Here is a 23,572-nt window from a genome sequence, read left to right on the forward strand (position 1 = left end):
GAGATATTTAGAAGAATATTCATACTGCTCTTTTCCATGCAGAGAAAGTGAATGGTGAACATGGCTGTCAAGAAAGATTTTTTTGTGAATAATGACTTACATTTCAGTTTGTTCCTCACACAAAGCTATCCAATGTCCAGGCCCAGAAGGATTCTGCAGACATTTTTCATATTTTATGTGCTGATTTTGAGGGGAAATCTGAAGAATCCTGTGGAAGGAATTTCAACATGTAAAATACATTAAATGGAGCTTACAGTACGACACTCTTATTGGTAGCTGAAAGCATCTTGAAATGGCTAAATATTGAAATTGTGAAAATCCAAAATGTTTAATAAACAAACATGCGAGGAGTGGGGAATGCGTAGAACGAGTAACAGATGTTGAAATTCTGTTTCAATTTCGGAGTTCTGATTACAGATTCCATCTCTGCCTGTCAACGGCTTTATAAGACATTTTTTTAAATACTTTTTTTGCCTGTTTTGGAGCTTGGCACCGTCTGGTTCCAATCTACTTTCATTGCATGGAGGAGAGCAGCTTGGACATTCTGCTAAACAATCCTTTGGTGATCCAAGGAAGAAAGAAAGTCATTCAGGTTTGGAAAAGCATTAGGGTTTGTAAATTATGACAAAATGTTCACTCTTGTGCACACATTTTTCTTTTGCATCTTGTGAACAGATCAGTACCTCTGAGGGAATGTAAGATTATGATGATCTTTAAAACAGGAACTATGAACTACATCCTACAAACTTTTAAGTGTGCAATAGTCTTCGTCCAAGTCGTTCTAGATAATCACACTAGACTTTGATATGATATTCCATTTCATACCAAAAACAGAGCTTAGGACTTGGTAGGCAACACAATCACCTGGTTATCTATGGGTGTCAAATCAGCAGGTTTTTTTTTTTTTACTGTACACTGGTAAGACACTCTCGTTTTGCTTTTGATTCTGCGTTTTACAGAAGAAGGTAAGGAATGTCTGAAGCGAAGTACAGAGAAAAACCCATTTGGAAAGACCGGAGGGTATATACACACAGCTACAAGAAAGGAGATGTGAGATTTATAGGTAGAGAATTTGAAATTGCCAGTTAAAATGGCCTTTTGCCAAGCTGCATATGGCACACTGACAGTCTCCTTGCTGTCCTGCCTGCTCCCAGCATGCACTGTTTTTCTAAGAGTTCAAAACATGGCTATCCTACCGAGAAAACTACTTTCAGAAATCCAGTAACCGTTTGGCTCTATTTGTACAACCTACTGTTGTTATAGCTTCGACAATAGCTTTCTTTTTATTGGTAAGCGAGCATGTTTGTGCGGCTGTGGTTTGTTGTGGTGAGATTGCATCGATTGTGAGTGCTCAGTGTGCAAGTGTCAGGGTGCAGTAGGCTGAAGGTAATTATTGAGGCCTTTTCTAAGAACTCCCCCTCCCAGCCCTGCACTAGCCTCTCCCTGGAAGCAATGCGCTCATTCTGCGAAACAGCTGGCCCATTGCCACTAGCTCGCTCACTTAGCTAGCCCACAAAGACTGACAGACAACACTACATGCTCCATTACCATAATGTTATGGTAATGGAGCATGTTTAAATAAATAAATAAATAAATAATATAATAAATGTTTATTTATTTAACATTCTTATAGACTTCTGCAATGCCATTATAAATACACTATTTTAATACCGGTGTTGATTATAGTGCTAAATGTATATATACACCAATGTGCCAGTGCTTAGAGCTTAAACTAGAACCTTCTTGATAAATGAGAACCTTTTGAGTTGATATGTTCAATAAAATAATTCTTACTGAGTACACACTGATACTGTTCTCAGATTTATTATTGCTATAACTGTTATTTACATATTTAGGTCACTAGCAAATTTACATAAGTTTGCGTGGTACGGAGATAGAGTTTCAGAAAAAAGCTGCTTCAGTTTCTGGGAAATAGTAATCATGGTTTGCTTAAAAGATTATACATTATCGGTGAATGGCATGATGAAACAATGCTTTTATGTTCCTATATATTTATCATAATTATCATTCATATCCTGTTAAACATCTCCAATACACCAAAATAATAGGCTTCTCAAATATTGAAAGCCCTGCATATTTGTTAGATGGCATGCAAAGTTTTTCAGTATGTAATACAAATATTACATTATTGGTTATATTTTTTATAATTATATTCATAAGTCTGAATATTGTTAATTATTATTTTTTAAATATATTATGCTTTTTAAATAATTGCTACAGGATAGAAAGCAAATACCCAGAAATATGTATGTGGTGCTTGGTCTAATAATTTTCTACATGGTTGTGCTCATCATTTAAACAATTATGGATATATTCATCATTGTGCTCAGATAATTAACTGAAGTGAAAAGAAAATTCACGCACATTTGTTCATCTAATAATCCTATTATTCTGAAATTAGAGCCCTGAATAACCTTGTTCAGTACACTTACTGGAAGGCTTGTGTTTAAAAAAGGAAAAGAGTCGGATTGTTTGATTCTCTGTAGTGCTCAAGCATTCAGTGTCTTCTGTGAAAAGGTCCATAGTTCTGGGTCACATTAAAATGTCCCCATCTCTCTAGCTGATCTCTGAATGCTTGCTTTATAAACTTACCTCTCCGGCATGTACTTTTACACACTTTGCATAAATAATTTTTGGAATTATTTTGAAACATCGCAAAATTAAAATTTAATAAAACATACAGGATAAAACATCAGAAATTCATGTAACATGATTGTCAGTTTTATTATAAAATGTAAGGATTTTATCCATAAATACATACAAACTCCACATTGTGGGAATAGAAAAAAATAAGTAAATCTTAATGATTAAAATAGTCAAAAACATTCCACTTTCAAGGCAGCGCAGTGAAGCTTGCCTTAAAGAGTTCTGAAGACCAAGCACTGTTGGTGAACATGAGCTCACAGTTTCAGACAAGCTGCGTGTTCTCATTTAGAACCGTTACTAAAGGGGTCATTTCGCCATCACCAAATTTTCACAAGCATTAAATTTATCATAAACCCAAAGCCTGTGGTCTAACCACTCACATCTTTAGCAGCATGACATCAAAGTTGATTCATGACTTGCCTCTTCATGAGTCAATATTTGGATATGGCTTGGCTTAATCACCCTTGGTTTCAAACAAAGTACCCATCTATCTAGATAAACTTGCTGATCATAGAAATAGTCAACTCTTCAAGTGAATAACACTGCTTTTGATCCAAACCCCAGTCTCTTTGGGGCCAAACATTCTTGTTTAAACCTACAGGCCCTGTTTGCCTCCTTAATAAGAACAACAACATCCATCTCATGTGATTGGCCATGGTGTGCATTTCTATGGCAATATCAGAGCTGGAACGGGTAATCCTGTAGATACTGATGTAACGGTCTTGGTAGAGGCAGGCTCTCTGTGCAGGTAGCGTGTCTGTTGATGACCAAGCGTGAAAGATGTTGCAAAGAAGGAAAGGCCTGAGGACAATTAATTGGTCTTTTGAGTTTTAGCAACACCGCACACTCCTTGGGTGTTGATGAAGCTACAGGATTGGACTCATTCTTTTCCCACTGCTCCTCGGTTCTGGAGCCCACATAGTGCTGAACAAGGCTGGGTACATCAGGGAAGGACTGCAGGCGAGATCTGGTTGGGGAACTGGAGTCTAGACGGAAACGTCCAAGACTATATTCAATACGAACGTTTGTGGGCCCGCGGCAAGTTTTAACAGACAGTGTCAACATATAGAGAGGATGGCTGCTGTCCCGTACCAGAAAGGTACCCTCCGATGCACCCTGTAGGACAGAGTGGGCCTCGCTGGCAGAGATGGCACCCCAGTACCAACCTGGAAAAAAGGAGGAAGGGTTTATTGAAAGAAATGGTTGCACTTATGTTCTGTCATTTACACAATACATAAAAGGAATACTTTACCCAAAAATTTACATTTCTCATTATGTACTCACCCTCATGCCATCCCATATGCACATTAATTTCTTCAGTAGAACACAAACAAAGATTTTAAGAAGAATATCTCAGCTCTGTAGGTCCATACAATACAAGTGAATGGTGACCAAATCTTTGAGGCTCCAAAAAGCATATAAAATGCAGCATAAAAGTAATTCATATGACCCTAGTGGTTTAATTCATGTCTTCAGAAGTTATCCAAATGGGTTTTGGGTGAGAACTGACCAAATTGCAACTCCTTTTTCACTAAAATTCCTAACATCAGTAGTCTCATTAGTGATCATGATTTCAAGCACGATGTAGCTGCAAGCAACTTGCAGTGATAAAACGACCTCATCTCATTAATTTTCAATGAGAGATGGTGATGTCCGGCAACACGAGCGACGGCGACCGGATGTGGGTGTGTCCAACGACGTGACAAAGTTGAGAAATTTTGAACTTTATGCAAATGAAGAGCGACTCTTGGGAGCGACATTCAAAACTAATGAAGATGGTAGAGCTCACGTGATCCTAATATTGGAGTAATTATATTAATTGTAAAGAAACAGTGCTGTTTAGACTCTCAATACAAACCACTAGCGACCTAACTGCCAGCCACCAGCGACAAAGTAGCTGGCAGTGTGAACGCAGCTTTACACTTCCTAGCGCAATCTAGCTCTCTGTGCATGCAACAAGTACTAGGAAGTGTAATTGAGCTTGAAGTCATAACTGTGCCTAGAGACTGTGGCAAGATGTACAGTGAAAACATTTATAATTTTGGTCTGTTCTCACCGCAAACCATTTAGATAGCTTCAGAAGGCATGGATTAAACCATTTCCAGTCTTTTATGCTGCCTTTATGTGCTTTTTGGAGTTTCAAGGTTTTGGTCACCATTTGGTTGCATTGTATGGACCTACAGAGCAGATTTATTTATTCAATTTTTTTGTAATCTTCATTTAGTTTCTGCAGAATAAGGAATGCCATACACATCTGCGATTACATGACGGGGTGAATATACCTATGATGATGAGAAAATCTAAATTTTTGGGTGAACTATTCCTTTAACAGAAGATTATAACTGGAGATTGTACATGGAATAGAAAGGAATGAAAATTGCGGGTAAATGCCATGAAAACGTTCATGTTTTAAATTTATGAATGCACTCAGTATTTGCAACAAATTCAAATCTGTGATGGCTCCCATCATTTTAATTATTTTATTACCTGTGGCATCCAAATAGGAGAAATTGTTGGTGATGGCTCTCAAATCTTTACTAGGTTCCCATATCGTAACGGTAGCGTGGATACATCGAGGAGAAGGGAAGGTCACCACCGGAAAGCGGACCATCGGATCTGGGGTATCGGCCAAATGAGCTCTTGGGCTGGAAAAAATACAATAACAAATTTAAATGAAATTAAGTGAAGGAAAGTAAACCCAAATTAAAAGCCAAAAAGCCCCTTAACGGATAACTCATAATAGGACGACACAAAAGAAATTTGTTTAACTCTTCAAATAAATCAGATTTGAAGAAAGTTGCTGTTTCAAGTATTTCATTCTTTGAAATGCAATGTTTATTTTCGGGCCAGTTTATATAATTTTGAATAAAAACATTGCGTTTAACTGAGGCATATTGATTCATCAAGTGTGTGTGACAGATAGATAGAATAGAAAGAGATTATGCTTATATACACCAACTTATTTTGCTGCCTGATTATCTGAGGCATTTTGCCACATTTAGTGACATTTTTGCCCCAAGCACTGGCTGTTTCCCGACCCTGCTTGTTACCACACTGGCCTTTACTATCGCAACAACATTTTTGTGATAATAAAAATTTTATATTGCAGTCATGATCCTTTAAAGTGAATTATTGCAGAGCTCCCAGATAATTAAAATATATCAGAACGGGATGTTATGTCTCTGACTATATATAGAATATAGGCTGTATAGAAAGCATGTAACACTGTTTATGTTGTTTTGCTTATGTTTGATAATAATTAGGCTTTAATTTAATTGGAGCCCGCATACGCCTTTTACAGGATGCAGAGCAACATCAACAAGAATGTCTGGTATTCCGTTCATTAACTATGTTTATTTTTTAAGTGCGGTCATATATATATACCGCACTTAAATATATATATATATATATATAGCCTATATATGTTCTTATTATGAATAAAACTTACCCTTGAACACACAGTATCATTGTGAAGATATCAAATTTGATGGCTGGCGGATTCCTATAAGTTTCTTTGTTCCTGGTGTTTTACTCCAGCTTCAGAAATAATGTCGCCGTCCTCAAGCGATGACAAACAGCTCAGTGATATTTCTCAACCATAGAAAGGTTGTAAACTAACGTTGTGAGTCTATCTGCGTCTGTCATAGAGGTGCGCGCGGCTTGAAGAATGTTTTTATCAAACTACACGAGTCAATAACGCGGAGCAGACATGATTCTCGAAAACTAAACAAGAAGCGTTTCGCTGCTGGGTTTGGCTTGTTCATCTCGTCTGACTTCCCAGAAACGGGTTTCTGAGAATCACCCCCATGTTTAACGCCTGTGACGCCATCGCAGTGACTCTGTGAAACCCAAAGAATCGATCCCCACTTCTTTCTCATACACGCATACAGCAGTCTCGTGAGTAATGAATGAGCACCAGAATGATCCTTGAGTGACTCATGTGGGAGTTTTATTGTGGCGATGGTCAGTAATTGCTTCCTAATGTCTATGATTGATGTTTGTGGATTAAAACGCCGTTTCTAGTGCAACCGCACTTCTGGCGTTCCAAGAACTTTCCAGGAAAACCAAGCGCCTACACGGAGTTAAGCCAATCAGCTCCCTCCACTTTGTTGAAACCCCGCCTCAGCCTAGCTGCGAAACAATTTAACCATTTGTTTACAGTTGAAAATTTATAAAATAAAATACAAATAAATAAAAACTCCTGACACCACAGAAAGTTGTATATTTGGATACAATCTATTATATTATGTTATATTATATTACACAAAATAGTGAAAATAGTAGACACAAATAAATTGTTGGGTCTCTGAAGGATTAAAACACTACATGTTAAGATACTAGCAGCGTTTGTAAAGTAAGAGTACATATAATGTAGGTTTATAAATCTTTACTTGTTATTATAAATTTTAATAACGCTTATACCCTTAGATCAATTGTGACATTTTTTTTGTGCAGCATAGAATTTAATTTCTAGCTATGCCTGAATGCTTTTTGTATTTTTAATTGTGAAGTTAATTGAAAACGCTTCTTTGTACTGCCATCTAGTGGGTATAAGGTGTATACAGTATTACAGACCATACCTACTCTTATCTCCTCTTGGGACATTTCCTTTTGCTGGGAAGTCGGCAAAGTAGGTAGAGCTGCAGGCCGGAGACCTCCAAATGGGGGCGGATCTCCTTTAGAAGCTCATTTGGTATCTCATTTCAGTTTTTGGAAATTCTAGAATGGCTAAAATTGCTTACAGCACCTTTAAACTAAAATCTTGATTTAAAAAAAGACCAATTAGACATATGTCAACTACAAAGTTACACTTTATTGTATTGTGTATGACCGTTTAACCTAATAATCAACACTGAAATGCTCTCCATATGTTTTAAAAGTATTATTATGAAAATAAAATAAATAAAATATAAATAATCCATGTCAGATGTAGTAAAATGAGACAAAGAACACATGCATTTACCAAGTAAAACAGGTTTTCATTTAGAGATATATTTATCTTGTTCTGTGGACTAGAATGATTGAATATTTTCATCTTGTTAATGCTGGAAAAATGTTGATATAAAGAAAAAACTTCATTGGGAATTGTCTGGTTACTAACAGAACCTTATACAAAAAGTATGTGTTTGACACTAAACAAGGAGGGGGCTGGACATAAGTCAATATGAAATATGTTTTCAGGTATGTTTATGATATGTGAAAATTGAAAAAATCAGAATCAATTTGTAACTAAATACATAAATGAAAGATATATGCCAAAAAATTATAAAGTGTGTTTATCCTTATTAGTCTGATTCACATGTCTAAATACCCATCTGCACAGTTCAGCATATCTGAGCATCTGTTACTTAACCAACTGATTAGCTCTCACATAGTCAAGTAATATCACATTCTGTCTACGTGTCAGATTTGGCTCTGGTGTGTACGTGTATGAACGTGTGTGCCTTTTGTTGTGAAATAGCTTTATGTTTTTGGACTTATGAATGCTTCAGTGATTAAAAAAAGCCTCTCAGACTTAACGTGGCTATTCTTTTTTCTTTACGTTATTCTAAAATTTTAAGATAAAAATCACAAACATATTTTAAAATATAATGAACTATCGACTAATTTTCACAATAAACAGATGTAATATAGTGGTAAATCTTATCAAAATTATTTTGAGTGCAGAGAATCAGAAGAAATTGTTATAAATGTGTGTGCACATATTCATGTACAAGATTATGTAGCAAAAATATGCTCAGAAAATTTACAGAGACAAAATAAATTCCTGAGATTTCCCTTTTTCTCAAATATATGCATGTTTGCACACCAAAAAAACAAACAAAGAAACAAACAATCATCTAATGACAGAGAGTAAATACAAGCTGAAGAAAGTAAAAACTAACACTAACTAATAGCTAAACACAATCTTCCAATGTCTCCTTGCATCTCTCAGCAGAATGAGCAAGTTACCCAGCAGAAAAAAGGGAAATGTGGAAGATTTAGGGTGCAACTGAAGTTCATTTCACTCTTCTGCTCTGTCCCTCTCTTTTCTAGCTGATCCCACCATTCTCTCCACCTCCCTTGATGAGACGTTTGTTTCCCCTTTTGCCAGCAGGTCCACGAGGTTTGGCAAAGGCTTGCTTGTGGGCGTGCTGTTTAGGGTGGACCTCATAATACAGATACTCCTCTGTCAGATCTTCTCCACTATCAATCTCCAACTAAATGAAAAAGCACACAAATACAAACATACAATTATTTGAGAATTTTGTTTGGCTTTCGCTGAGCTAAGTGTACTGACACTGATGACATAGAATAGGGGAGACCAGGGCTAGTAAAAAAAGTGCTGTGGCTAGTGCTGTGGAGAGTGAAGTGGAGAGAGATGAGACGGCCAAGCCTTTCCACTCTCTTTCTCTCTCTCTCTCTCTCTCTCTCTCTCGCTCTCTCTTTCTCTTTCACACTCTCTCTCTCTCTCTCTCTCTCTCTCTCTCTTTCACACACCCTCTCTCCCTCTGTCTCTTTCCCCACTCTACGTCATCCTGTCCCTGCTCCCCGGAGGCAGGGGGGCATTTCTACCACCCCATCTGAGACCATCTCTCACCATCCCAAATCACAGAGGTTGCCAGGTTGCAAGGAGAATTCTCAGATGTGTTCTAGCACCATATCAAAATGACCCCAGGTGTAGTGGTACGCAGCTGTCCCTACCGTTTACCAGAACACAAAAAAAGGTAGTGCAGGAAAAGTTGAGTGCTATGCTTGAAATTTGGGTAATAGAAGTATCCCACAATGACTGGGCCAGTGACAGGTTGGTTCAGTTCTATGTGGATTATAGAAAAGTAAATGTGGTTTCTAAATTTGATGCATACCCAATGCCTCGCATTGAACAACTGCTCGATCAGTTGGGTGTGGCTATTTTTATTCAACACTAGATTTAACAAAGGTATATTGGCAGATGATTCCCTTGACTCCCATGTCCCGAGCCTTATCCACTCCGTGCGGCTTACACCAATTTGTTACTCTTCCGATCACAACAAGTCCAGGAAAATGTATCAATAGGGTACATTTGAAAAATAGACATGTAAAAAGAAAGATGGAGACTGGGTTTACCTTTTTAGCCACTTCCAGGTGGAAGTCCCTCTCTACTTCCTCCAGAAGTTTACTCTTACAGCTAGAATACAGCATCCTTTCTTTGATACTGCAGCTGTATCCTGGCATTGAGTATATAAACACTATGGAGAGTAATAGAGGATGGTATGTCAATAGATGAAGTGTTATAGAAATGCGTAGATGGAATGTTGGACTATACAAATCAGACTAACCCACAGACTCAAGGTAGTCTCCCTCATGTGAATGTTTGTAGAGGAAGAAGTGGTATCTTGGTGTGTCCAATGGGATCCGACAGGGTAGATCACGGATGTCTGTTGGGCTGGTGTGAACAAGTTCAATTGTTTCCTTCTCTGTGTCCAACTTCTATATACAGCACACAAAAAGTGGTATGAAAAAAATGCCCTTTGTGTCTGTTAAGAACTAAATTACAGGGTGAATTCAGGTAAATCGGACCACTTTTGCCATTTATCTCAATGTCAAGTGCCCCAATTGACCTGTATTCACCCTAATTGTGTATGTCTGTGCCGTACTAGTTGGATATAGTTGATATGTCTCTCTGCTAGCTGCTGTAATGCGCGTTTAGCTTCAGCATTTAAAGGGAAGGCAAGACCCTGTAGTGTCTGATGTTTAGGGTCCACAGTGATCTCAGTTTTCACCTATAGACAACCAAATTCAAAGACACAATCAATGTATTACTATATTATTCGGATAGCCCAGATAAACACTATAAAAGATGTCACAAACAGTTCCAAACATTATAGAATATATATATATATATATCTGTCAATATATCTGCACTAGCTACACAAGTCTAATTTGTTTATGAAGCTTTATAGCATTATTATAAACAGTAAAGCAGCAGTCTCTCCTAAACGATGTCCACTCAGGGTTCTGTAATCGTAGTCTTAGTACTGTAGATGTACTGTTTATTACTGTGAAGCTCTATTTATATATTAGTAACGTTCTAATGTTTGAATACATTCATGTATGTAATAGTAATTTGTTTTGCGTATCCATCTGTTGGTTGTAAAGGGTGAGAGAGTGACATGCTGGATACAAGTGTAAGTAAAAGTAAGACATTGTTGAACTTGCTGGCTGAATGTGAATTACAAAGTTAAATTCAGGTAAATATAATGAATTCTGTCAAGAATGTGTGGCCAATATTTGACTTCAAATTAAAAAGAAAGAAATAAGGGATGTAATTTTTCTTAAAGGAAAAATCACCCTCATTCTCATTAAAGAAATTTAAATAATAATACAATTATTAACATGTCACGGTAGTATTTGTTGTACTGCCTTTAATCTATGCTATTTTTATGAAAATAAATAAATAATAATAATTGTATTACAGTAGTAAGAATGTAGTAAGAATCATTATAAGGAAGTTAATTGTCTGAAATTCTAAGGCAATTGTGTTTAAATGTCAGGAAAATAATGGAAAAAAGGGAAAATGGTCCTAAGATATGTTTAATTTTCTTTATTCAAAATATATATTTTTTTCTTTTGATTGTAAAAGTGAAATATAATATGCACATGTTTTTGTTAGATTCACCCATATAAAATGTCTGATTTTGAAGGCATTTCAATGGTTGCGGCTTCAAGACCATTTTGCCAAACCAGGCTGAAAATCAGTAGTGCACAATATATCATTGATATGTATCACAGTACATGCATTCAGAAATCTTAATGTATTGGTAATATATTCTTTGTTTGAAGTATTTGAAGTTGGAAGGACTTTGTTGCATACAATCAGCACACAAAGGCCACACACATAGCATTGTGTTTCACAAATGAAAAATAATTACAGCCATGACTTATGTCATGTTTAGATGTGTTTTTGTTCATGTTTTGATTTCATATTTTTTATTTTGGCATTCTAGTTCCTGTTTCCCTTGTCATGTGATTTCATGTTTCCCTCCACATTCATGTGTCTTGTTTTCATTGGTTTAAGGTTATTAGTCTTTATACTTTATCGGCACTAACCTGTTTAACTCTACCCTGTAATCACAAAGATGCACAAATCCACAAAGAATATGTTAAAATTTTAATTTAACAAAAAACCTAAATAATTTGTTGACGCATACCATTAATATGATGTATTAACTTTGATGGCTGCAGTCTTTTCTCACCTCTGTGATTCTGATTCGCTGTAGCTCTTGTTCAGCAGCTGTTAGTGGTGCCGGTGCAGAACGTGATGTCAGATGTTGCAAATATCCCTGAAGACAAACGTCCTCCTGATGATTGTGAAATAGAAAACAGTTTCACACACAAATCTAACTAAATGGATTTTAATTTATTGATCATTTCAGGTCACAAACGAACCAATGCAAGTTTTGTTATAATTTCTCTGATATTTGTTTTTAGAATTGTGATTTATTCTTAATGAAGCATTCATTTTTTGTATGGATAAAACAATTCAGATATTTTAGCTGGCATGAATCATGGATAAGGGACATTTCTACAAGAGTAAACAATAAAATATATTTATAAATAGAAACATTCAGCTAAATATACAACTACCCCCTTAAAATTGTGATGTTGTTTGTTCAATATAATGTAAGTACTGTTTATTTTTAGCCTGCTCTGTGTTGACCTTGACTGGTTATAATTTCCAAGAATATTGCTAGAACCATCCCAAGAGCCATGTTTCTAAATAAAGGGACATGGTGGTCTACTCTGTAAACTTTTACAACTGTAAATAATATAGCTTCAGGGTATTTGACTGACAGGTGAAGACAGATAGCAGGTGAAATGAGTTCATTTATTAGCACATGCCCCTCATGATGGCTTTATTCTGTGCAGTCAATAAATCACATGGTGAAGCAGTTTTAGTGGAAAAACTCTGAATTCTAAATACATTCTAGGCCGATGAATCAAAACGTTTCCTTTCTAAATCTACAGAGTATAAAAGAAAAAAAAAAACACTGTCCAATATAAAAAAATAAATAATAATTTAATATTTTTGTGTATGTTAGTACCTCAACTGTGCCAAACATCTCATCTTTGACGTGTCCACCACCAAACTCTTTCTTTACTGTTGCACGAGTGGCAGCATACAACATTTTTTGTCGAACCTGCACCAAAAGGCAAATACTTATTTTATTAAATGGATAAACAGGAACAATTAACACTAATCAATGGTATGGTATGATATACCCTATCAATGTGTCACTGCACATCCAGGAATAAAGTGATATTACACCGGGCATCCGGGTATTGCGATTCATCGTTCCTAATTCTCGTATCACTCAGTGATCTAATAACATAATAAGTAACCTAATAACATAACTTTAACTCAAATAGATATTTCATGTCCATTTATTTTATTTACTTGGTTACTAGTCTTGCATTTAGTGAGATAAAGAGCAGGTAGACAATCATTTTTTTATATAAACACAGACCAAACTCTGACACAAACTAGAAGTGCAATTCAAGTGTTTCTGGAGATTCTGTGGTCTCTTCTCACATAATAATGTAGTTTCAGCTCAAATCATTATTTCATGTCCATTTCATTATTTTTTTGGTAAGGGGCCATGTAATAAGCAGGACAATGGGCAGTCAGTCAGTCATTATAAGAAAATAAACACAGACAGGATGATCAGTCTTGAATTAGAGGTTGTCCGATATTGTATTTTGTTGAAATCCATAACTATAAGGGGTGAAAAAGGCCAATAACCGATTATCTGGCCATTAGTTTAGGGAAACAAGTGTACTTTGAGCAAACAATCAGCATGGGTTTCACAGATAACTGATAGTAAAAAAAATTGCAACTATCAGTACTGATTAATCAGCATATCCAATTAACCAGCATAACCAATTATTCATCAAAACCGAATACTCAGTTAACCTCTATCTTGTATCACCCTGAAGGGGTTTCATATGCTATAATGATTGGCTGACTGTAGGTTGTCCCTTTCTTATAGCGCATTGCTGTGTGGTTGCTAGAGTTTTATCTGTGGTTGCTAGGAGGTTGCTTACTGGCCAACCATAAAGTCTCTGTGATATTCTAGCCCCTAGATATGACCCTTCTTGATTGTATGTTATAGTATTTATCACCTGCTTTTTCATCCACCAGGAATTTTGTAAAGTCTGATTGCTTAGAAAAGTAACAGTAGGCCTTTCCTGAACAAGCTGCACAATTTGAGGTATCAGTCATGTCCATAGCACAGACTGTGCAGAAGAGTTACTCCATTAATTAAAGATGCCAAAAGGAGACAGAAAAAGACTGTTTACATCTGTATGGTGGAGTCGACTCAAATAGAAATGGGTCTTCATGTAAGTATGTTTAACCTACAGGAGACTGGTCAGGTGACCAGGAGATGAAGAGCCACTCATAGCCTTGAGCATTTTTGGAGTCTAGACGGTAGAAAATGTAACAGGGCTCATGAGGGTCCAGCAGAGGGAGCAGATAATGGTCATAGTCTTTGTCCCAGCTCTGACGTGGCTCTCTGTATGCCCCCAGCACCAGCTGCTCTGAAACACACATTCAACAAGCTCTCATCACAAACCAAGTGCAACCAACATTACACATAACAGTCCCAAACATCCATTGCATAACATGTTAATTGCATCATGTATGTTTACAAGGCTAGCCTTGTGTAATACTGCTGATAACTAAGAAGTAAAATATTATCCATAATCTAATAATCTAACACAACACACCTTGTATCATAAACCCAATATAGTGTGTTTATTAGTTCACCTAGAGACACATCATAGTGCACATAAATATCACCTTCAGTTATTTTTTTATAGAATTTATATTTGTATATCAGATAGTCCAGTAGTTGTGGGTGTCTTATTACACAATATCTTATCAATTTCATAACAATTATCTTTCTCCTTACACTGCACCATATTCAGTGTATCTGCACAACAAGGTGAGAATGTATAGATATACTGTATACCTGTATACCTATACTGTATATAACTATTCAGACCCTTTCATTCTTTTCACATTTTGTTATGTTGCAGCCTCATGCTAAAATGCTTTAAATTATTATTTTATCTACACTCAATATACCATAATGACAAAGCAAAAACAGATTTTTGAGAACTTTGCATATTTATTAAAAAGAATAAACTGAAATATCACATTGGCTTAAGTATTTAGACCCTTAACTCAGTACTTAATTGAAGCACCTTTGACAGCGATTACGTACAGCCTCAAATCTTTTTGGGTATGATGCGACAAGCTTTTCAGACCTGGATTTGGTAATTTCTGGCATTCTTCTCTGCAAATCCTCTCAAGTTCTGTCAGGTTGGATGGGGACCGTCAGTTGACAGACATTTTCAGGTCTCTCCAGTTATGTTCGATTGGGTTCATGTCCGGGCTCTGGCAGGGCAACTTAAGGACATTCACAGAGTTTTCCCTAAGCCACTCTTGCATTGTCTTGGCTGTGTGCTTAGGGTCATTTTCCTGTTGGAAGGTGAACCTTCAGCCCAGTCTGAGGTCCTGAGTGCTCTGGACCAGGTTTTCATTAAGGATATCTCTGTATTTTGCTGCATTCAGCTTTTCTTCAACCCTGACCAGTACCCCAGTCCCTGCCGCTGAAAAACACCCCCACAGCATGATGCTACCACCACCATGCTTCTCCGTTGGGATGGTATTGTGTAGGTGATGAGCAGTGCCTGGTTTCCTCCAGACATGATGCTTGGAATTGAGGCCAAACAGTTCTTCTTCAATCTTTGTTTGATCAGACCAGAGAATCTTGTTTCTCTCAGTCTTAGAGTCCTTTAGGGACTTTTTTATGTGTCTTGCACTGAGGAGAGGCTTCCTGTCTAGCCACTCTGCCATAAAGCCCAGATCGGTGGAGTGTTGCAGTGATGGTTGTCCTTCTGCAAGTTATTCCCATCTCCACACATGATCTCTGGAGCTCAACCAGAGTGACCATCGGATTCTTGGTAACCTCATTTACCAAGGCCCTTCTCCCCCGATTACTCAGTTTGGCCGGGCAGCCAGCTCTAGGAAGAAATTTGCTTGTTCAATTTAAGAGTTATGGAAGCCACTGTGCTCTTGGGAACCTTCAATGCAGCCAAAACATTTTGTAGCCTTCCTCAGATCTGTGCCTTGACACAGTCCTGTCTCTGAGCTCTGCAGGCAGTTCCTTTGACCTCATGGCTTGGTTTTTGCTCTGATATGCATTTTCAGCTGTGAGATCTTATATAGGCAGGTGTGTGCCTTTCCAGATCATGTCCAATAAATTTGATTTGGACTACAATTAATGTGTAGAAACATCTCAAAGATGATCCAGAGAAATGGCAAAGTATTCATAGCAAAGGCTCTGAATACTTATGTCAGTGTGATATTTCATTTTTTTCTTTCTAATAAATTTGCAAAGTTATAAAAAAATCTATTTTTTGCTTTGTCATTATGGGGTATGGATTGTAGATTGATGTGAAAAAAATAATAATTTAAAGCATTTTAGCATAAGGCTCAAACATAACAGAATGTGGGAAAAAAATTAAGGGGTCTGAATACACTGTGCATATATATACTGTATTTGATTTGGTTCACCTACTTATTCATGTGATTATCTAATCAGCCAATCATAAGGGCAGCAGTTATGGGATATGTGTCATGAGCTTCAGTTACTGTTCACATCAACCTTTAGAATGGGTAAAAAATTAGATCTCAGCGATTTCATCCGTGGCGTGATTTTTGTTGCCAGACGGGCTCGTTTAAGTATTTCTGTAACTGCTAATTTCCTGGGACAACACACAACAGTTCAACCTGACAGAAAGGCTACGGTATGCACAACATGTCAAACCTCGAGGTGAATTGATTACAACAGTAGAAGACCACGTCTTGTTTCACTTCTGTCTGCCAAGAACAGAAAGCTGAGGCTGCAGTGGGCCTACCATCTTAGATAATCACATTAATAAGTAGGTGTACAGGTGTACCTAATAAAGTGGTTGGTGAGTGTACAGTACGTAGATAAAATTCTTTATTTTTTAAATTTTATGTTCTTATTAAACGTACTGCCCCAACATTCACCCGCTTGCTAAAATTCTCCATGCTGTCTCACTATGTACTGTAAACTGTGTGCTGTTTTGTACACAAATGATTGTAGACAGTGCAACATTAAATTATTCACAATATAGTATACATGACTTCTCAAAATGTGCACATACATAATGTATACTTCAGGAACACAGGATAAAACAATAATAATTATGATAAAGTCACAAAGGTTTAAGTCAGCTCTTCCAGAGAAAGCAATAACATTTAGGTGTGAGTTTTAAGTCATTTTGCGTATAAAATAATCTTAATTTTTATTGGTATTATAAACTTCTCATCACAACACAGTTCTTGGAAGTGATTCATGCCAATATAAAAAGAGTTTATATTTATATAGACTTTGGCCTCTATAAATTTATTGTAATCAGTCCACAGTATACAAATGGAACTCGACATCTCATCATAATGCTACTCTGTGGTATCTACATTCATTTGAAAAAACGTGTGTGCAACAATAAATAAATAAAAAGGTTTTAAAGCTTCTCACCATTGAACATGCTAATCAGCAAATCAAACAACGTGCCATTTAAAGACACCATGAAATCCCTTGACAAGCACAGTTTTCTGTCCTGTGTTGAAATATTTGCTGTGCAAACAGGACATTTGGATGGTGCACATCAAAGGGCATATCCCTTTAAAATAAAATTAACCATGAACCATGATTTGCTACTTACTGGTCAGTTGTAGGCAGTATTCGGGGGAGGGCCATTCTCATGCTAGAGAGCATTTGAATGGACAAAAATCTGTGTAGTGCAAGATAAGTCATGAATATTAACAGAAAGACTGTAAATGATCTGCTAAAAGTAATTTTATCAACGTTTAGGATGACATAGATGCCTCCAAGGTAACACATAAACGAATAGCAAAAAAACTCTTATTTTGATTTCATGGGGATTTACGCACACAAATGTGATCACACATATAAAAGAGGAAAGCGTATTTCACTGATGGAAGCACATTTGATGTGCCTATTAGTTCTTCATGTCTTTACCCCAATTTCTCAGCTTGCAAACTTCACACTGATCACATCACACTCAGGCACATATAACTTGGAGAAACATGCCCCCAGTATACACCATGATGACGCACATGAAGGCTTTATCATACATGCACTAGAAGGCTTTATCTTTTGTAATGGGTCATCTTTCTTCTTGTCCTCCTTATTCTTCCATGCACACAGTGCACTTCTCTGGAGCAAATCCTCCACTGCCCCACCCTCTGCTTTCAGGTGTCAACACCCAGCTTAACAGCTATGTTCTGCGCAATGCATCTCTTATCACATCAATAATCTATTTACCAGTACAGCTGTCTGCTTCGTTCCCCCTCTGTCCTCAGCTTTTCTTCATACACGCATTAGACCTGTTTAAAAGTGCTCATCCAAAGGGTGCTGAGTTTTCAGATTTTTGTTTTTAAATCATCAGGAGTATGTTCAAATATTTTGTATACATTTTTGATAAATATTTAAGAGTGAATCTCAATAATATGACCATGTCACATTTCACCTCAAAATCAAAAGAAGAAAAACATTCTACTGTATTTTGCATCAAAATTAAGTAATTTTTTAGTACCAATAGGATTTATTAAATCTATTTTATTGCATTATGACTTTATTTTCATGACAATAAAGCATATTTCACCCTTTAAATTCTCATTTCTGTAGTGCGTCTGTACCTGAAGTTTGTACATTTTGAGTTTTTGTATTATTCCCCTCCCCTTATTTTCAGTGGGTTTTTATTTGTTTTATTAACAATTTTATTGATTCCATATACACACACACACACACATATATATATATATATATATATATATATATATATATATATATATATATATATATATATTAACTGAATATTTGGAATCACTATATAAAATTTACAACCATTCTTGCTGTACATTAACCCCCCACCCAACACAAACAGATACCCCAGTGGTCAATGCCAATTGACAAAGACACACAAACAGACAAATAAACATTATATATATATATATATATATATATATATATATATATATATATATATATATATATATATATATATATATATAAATAATAATAAAAATAATAAAATAAATAAATAAATAAAACATAAAAAGTATACGTTCAAAAACAAAAAGGCTACAACACACACATTTAACACACACATCTCCCTCCACTGTCCCTCCCTGAGAGCCTTCTAAAAAGGCTAAATAGCTGCCCCATTTCTTTTTGAATAAATCAATTTTGCCTAACCCTCTTTGTGTCAAATCTACATATGTCGTTACCCTGCCAATCTCTGCATAGCAGTCACGAAACGAGTGTGCTCCAGCCGACTTCCATCCTCTAAGGATTAGCTGTCTGCACCAGCCAGGATCCAACTCTTCATGTTCTTACCCCTACATCAATGACCGCCCCATCACCTAAAATACAGAGTTTGGGGTAAAATGAGATCTGAGTACCTAAGACATCACCCATAATACTCTGGACCCTCAGCCTGAATTCTTCAATCTACACTAAAAAACCCTGGTTGTGTCCCAATCTTCTGATTGACATCGCCAGCAGTTGGGTGAGTCTTTAAGACCCAGCCTATTACAATCTAGAGGGGGTCCAATAGAATCTATGTCAAATCTGGCACACCCTTGTATCTCTAGATGTAGACTTAATGTTTTTTTAGAATCCTAGCCCACACTCCCTCCTCCAATACCAAGTTTAGCCCCCAGACTTTGAATTAGCAGGGAGTAATACACTGATGCCTCATGGCCTTTTCCCAATGCAGTAATCACCAATTCCAGAGAATCTGCCGCTCTAGGGGGTGTATGCTACCCCCAAAAATAGTAGAGAGCAGGTGGCGCAGCTGTAAATACCTAAAGAACTGGGATCTGGGAATACCAAAATGTTGAACCATATTTTCAAAAGATCTCAACACTCTTGTCACAGTTCCTCCTGACACTCCCAGCACTTACACTCCACGTTCTCTCTCTCCCGAATACTAATCACCTGCACCTGAAACCTGTTCCCACATCAATCAGCTTCACAGCATATAAGCTCTACTCTCCCGTCACTCTTGGTCTGGTCTCCCACGTTGATCACAGACTCACTTACCTGCTTCCTCTCCTAGACGTTTCATGGTCTTCTTCCCGAGCTCCTCGCCTCGCTCCTACGTTCCAGCAACGTTCTACATAGTTCTCCTCTCCAACGCTCCTGCGTGTTCGAGCTCCTCACTCCATCGCTCCATTGTCAAGTTCCCATGATCTCCTCTCCATTGCACTGTTGTGTGCACTCAGGTTTACCAATCCCCTTTATCCCTCAATAAACTACACCTCCGGGTTTAACACTTCCATCGAGTCTGAGTATCTGTTACAACTCTGTTCTCATGTAGGTCACTGAGTGTAGTAACCCCCCTCACGTTCCTCTCTGACCAGCAGAAAGTGGACTTTTTAATACATAATGTATTTGGATTCTGCCATATGCTCGAGGTAACATTTAAATAAATGTCCGAATTAAACAATCTGGACACATTTGCCCATACCGAGTGCAAATGCGAGATAGCAGGGTGTAACTTAAATTCTCCGATTAGTTTGATAGGCTTTGCAATGGCGAAGGGGCAAGAACTTCCTGTTCAATACAAAACCAGGGAGGGGCTCTCTCAGGTGGAAGCGACCAATGAGCTAAATGTCTGAGACCGAACACAAAATAATAAAACAAAATCTTAGGTAGGCCTAGCCCACCTTTGTCATTCAGCCTATGTAACATATTGAAATGTAATCTGGGACGCTTACCATTCCAAGCTATCAAATTTCTTGAAATAAGAGAGGGGGACATCTACAGGGAGAGAATGTAGCAGATTTTGGAATACAGTTCATTTTAGTAACATTAACCTTCCCAGTCATAGATAAATGTAATGAAGCCCACCTGCCCACATTGCTCAAAAACCTTTTTATTAAAGGGTCAAAATTAACGCTAACTAAATCACACAAATTTGCTGGGAATAAAATGCCCAAGTACTTAATGCATTGTTTGGGCCACTGGAAGTTGCCGGTTGAAAAGCTGTTAATGGGCAATATGCTGTCAGAGCCAAAGCTTTGGATTTAGACCAATTAACTTTGTATCCCGAGAACTTAGAGAGGGAATTAATAAAGCTGTGGAGGCAAGGCATAGATCTAGTGGGGTCAGAGATGAATATCATCTGCGTAAAGCAAAAGCTTATGCGCCACCTCTCCCGCCATGACCACTGGACCCTCCTCCTTTATTATCGTGGCTGCTAATGGTTTCAGGGCATTCAATGGTGATTTTAATTGCTATAATACAGTTACTGTACAATATCTCCATACATTAAAGACATTAAATACTATAAACAGTGTGTGGGTTTGTGTGTGTGTATATGTCATTTCTTTCTTTTGATTTTTGGCCAGATATTTTCTTGGCAGATTTTGTGACACAAAAACACTGGAAATGAACCTGTCAAATTTACTTTTTTTGTGAGTACTGATTGGTTTAAGAAACAAACTGATTGAAAGAATTTGCACCCAAATAAACTAAACCTTTAATGAGCACACTGTCAGTTAGCACCCCAATAACCAGATCTATCACAAACACCATCCACCCACATACATGTTAGCAGTCAGAACGACCTTGGAGGGGGATTTCCTGATGGTCTTTTGCAGCAGCTGCTATTCTGAGGTTGCACACATTCCAGCAATCAGCACAGACACATACTTTCCATCAGCCTTTTACTTATATACGGAAAGTTGTTGGCACACACATCTGTGCCAGTTTGAAAATACAAACATCTATATCTAACTCCCTTCTATCTCACTGAGCTGTCATTCAAATACATGATAAAGAGACAAAAGATATATAACACAATCTGTTTGGATGATTAAGTGATAAGCTTCATAATTATGTCAACTTTTACAAAGAAAATCCTATCACTATGAACATTAACTAACAGCTGACCATGTGACCAATGTCACTAACCAAAAAGGACTGCAATAAACATGTGACACAGGAAACCAGTCATCTGAAAGATCCAACAACATGTTGACCTGTTTTCTCATTCTAAATCTTAAGTAACACCTCTGTGAGATAGCACCCTATGAACCAAATACAACCCACCCAACCCAGATTCAGACATCTTTAAAAAGTCCAGACATCACACAAACAAGTTTAAGAAGTGCCATATATCAACAACCCTAATGCTCATGTCTCTTTAACTATACTAGGTTGCCACTTGGTGTTACAATTCCTGAAGATGTCCATTATGGGCACATAGTATAACCCAAAAGGAAGCCTCTGTTTTTGTTCATGTAAATTTGTTTGTACACTCAACCACTCATATGATTCTAGAAATAGTGTGAGCTCACATTTATACACATATACAGTGGCCCCAAAAATTATTTGGACACTTTTGGACACTTAGGTGACTCTTAAATATTTCTGATAGTCATAGCATTCTATGCAAAATATCAAACCAAGCGGCATCTCTAAACAAATAATGCAAGAACTTTTCTCAGAACTAACCTTGATTTTCTGGTTAAACAACCTTTCGACACATCCCTCCTTTTCTTAAAAAAAATCGAGGTTACAGTGAGGCACTTTCAATGGAAGTGAATCTGGCCCATTTTTAAAGGATGCAAATCTTCACTTTTTTGTGAAGATTTAATTTTCTAAAAGCACTTACATGAATTATTATTTTAAAACTTGTTTATTACTTGAGCTATAAATTTGTTTAAATCATTGTTTTTGCGGTGGACTACAAAATACGTAAATAATGTTTAGGATTTGGCCCCATTCACTTTTATTGTAAGTGTCTCACTGTAACCCAGATTTGTCTTTTTTAAAGTATAGCAGGGACAAGTCAAATATATATATATATATATATATATATATATATATATATATATATATATATATATATATATATATATATTGTTAGTCAGTTATATGCCACTAATGCTATCGACTGAGTTTAACTTATTGAACCCGGAATACTTCTTTAACCATGGACATGTTCCACTAATTTTGACAACAAATAATTCTTTAAAAAAAATGTGTCTTGCTTCAAAACGTGTGTTTGTGCAATTTTGTAAGATAATGCAAAGATATTAATACATTTTTTAATTTGGCTTACGTGTCCAAATATGTTTTGTGGTCAATGTAGTTGTGCTTGAGCTGCAAACAATATCTGACACACTGTCTGATATCTTGCTGGAAGACATTTTATTCAGTTTTTCTCGATCAAAAGCAGGAAGAGAGTACATATACACACCAAGAAGTGAGGTTAGGTCATGGCAGAGTGACTTCACTCAAATTTGATAGTGTTTTGCCCCAGCAATCGGATCTTGTCATCTGATAGTAAGCTAACATTTCAACAGTACCTGACACTCAGTCCCATTTGCAAAACACACCTACACTCATGTGCGCTTTTATTGCAACAGAGAACAGCTGATCATTCCTCTTTGACCTCTGCTCAGTTAATCCTTTTGAAGCCCTTCTGTTTTCACGTCAAATGATGCATCCTCTGACCTAGCTTCCGAACTCACATGTTTCACAATCAAAATACATTGTGAAATATGTTTTGTTCCTCTTGCAGCATATCAGCTGATGCCTGGATGAAACAAAAATAAACAAAACTACTCCTATAAAGAATGCAACGATTTCACCATTAATACAAGTTTTGGAAGATCTGAAGATCAGATATAGCGATAATTGTTTATGTGATTTAAGTACAGCAAGGAACATAGACAGTGGATGAAACTGACACTATTTCAGCAAATCAAAAGTACATGAAATATTTATCGATTCTTGTCAGTAATGAGTCT

The 23,572-nt window shown here is 36.9% G+C and overlaps 2 protein-coding genes across 3 annotated transcripts in view; both read right to left on the minus strand.

The window, feature by feature from the left end:
- Positions 1-2,696: 2,696 nt before the first annotated feature.
- On the minus strand, positions 2,697-6,683 carry LOC127646208 (cytokine-inducible SH2-containing protein-like). The gene is made up of 3 exons (XM_052129707.1): positions 6,116-6,683; positions 5,155-5,312; positions 2,697-3,833 (listed from the first exon to the last, which is right to left on the minus strand). Exons 1-3 carry the CDS (start codon positions 6,133-6,135, stop codon positions 3,346-3,348), a joined length of 666 nt encoding a protein of 221 aa, XP_051985667.1. The 5' UTR covers positions 6,136-6,683; the 3' UTR covers positions 2,697-3,345.
- Positions 6,684-7,472: 789 nt separating this feature from the next.
- The window catches only part of LOC127646202 (WD repeat-containing protein 82), a 43,248-nt gene continuing 27,148 nt past the window's right edge, over positions 7,473-23,572 (minus strand). Inside the window, exons 9-15 of one of the 2 annotated variants that reach the window (XM_052129701.1) lie at positions 14,048-14,221; positions 12,732-12,827; positions 11,883-11,987; positions 10,284-10,409; positions 9,966-10,116; positions 9,754-9,875; positions 7,473-8,867 (exon numbers count right to left, since the gene is read on the minus strand). In XM_052129701.1, the coding sequence (XP_051985661.1) occupies positions 8,700-8,867; positions 9,754-9,875; positions 9,966-10,116; positions 10,284-10,409; positions 11,883-11,987; positions 12,732-12,827; positions 14,048-14,221 (942 nt within the window). In that variant the 3' untranslated portion in view covers positions 7,473-8,699. Of the gene's footprint in view, positions 8,868-9,753; positions 9,876-9,965; positions 10,117-10,283; positions 10,410-11,882; positions 11,988-12,731; positions 12,828-14,047; positions 14,227-23,572 lie in introns of both variants that reach the window. The other variant, XM_052129699.1, reaches the window with a different exon arrangement.

The sequence above is a fragment of the Xyrauchen texanus genome, chromosome 7, assembly GCF_025860055.1.
Source record: "Xyrauchen texanus isolate HMW12.3.18 chromosome 7, RBS_HiC_50CHRs, whole genome shotgun sequence".
Taxonomy (NCBI): Eukaryota; Metazoa; Chordata; class Actinopteri; order Cypriniformes; family Catostomidae; genus Xyrauchen; species Xyrauchen texanus.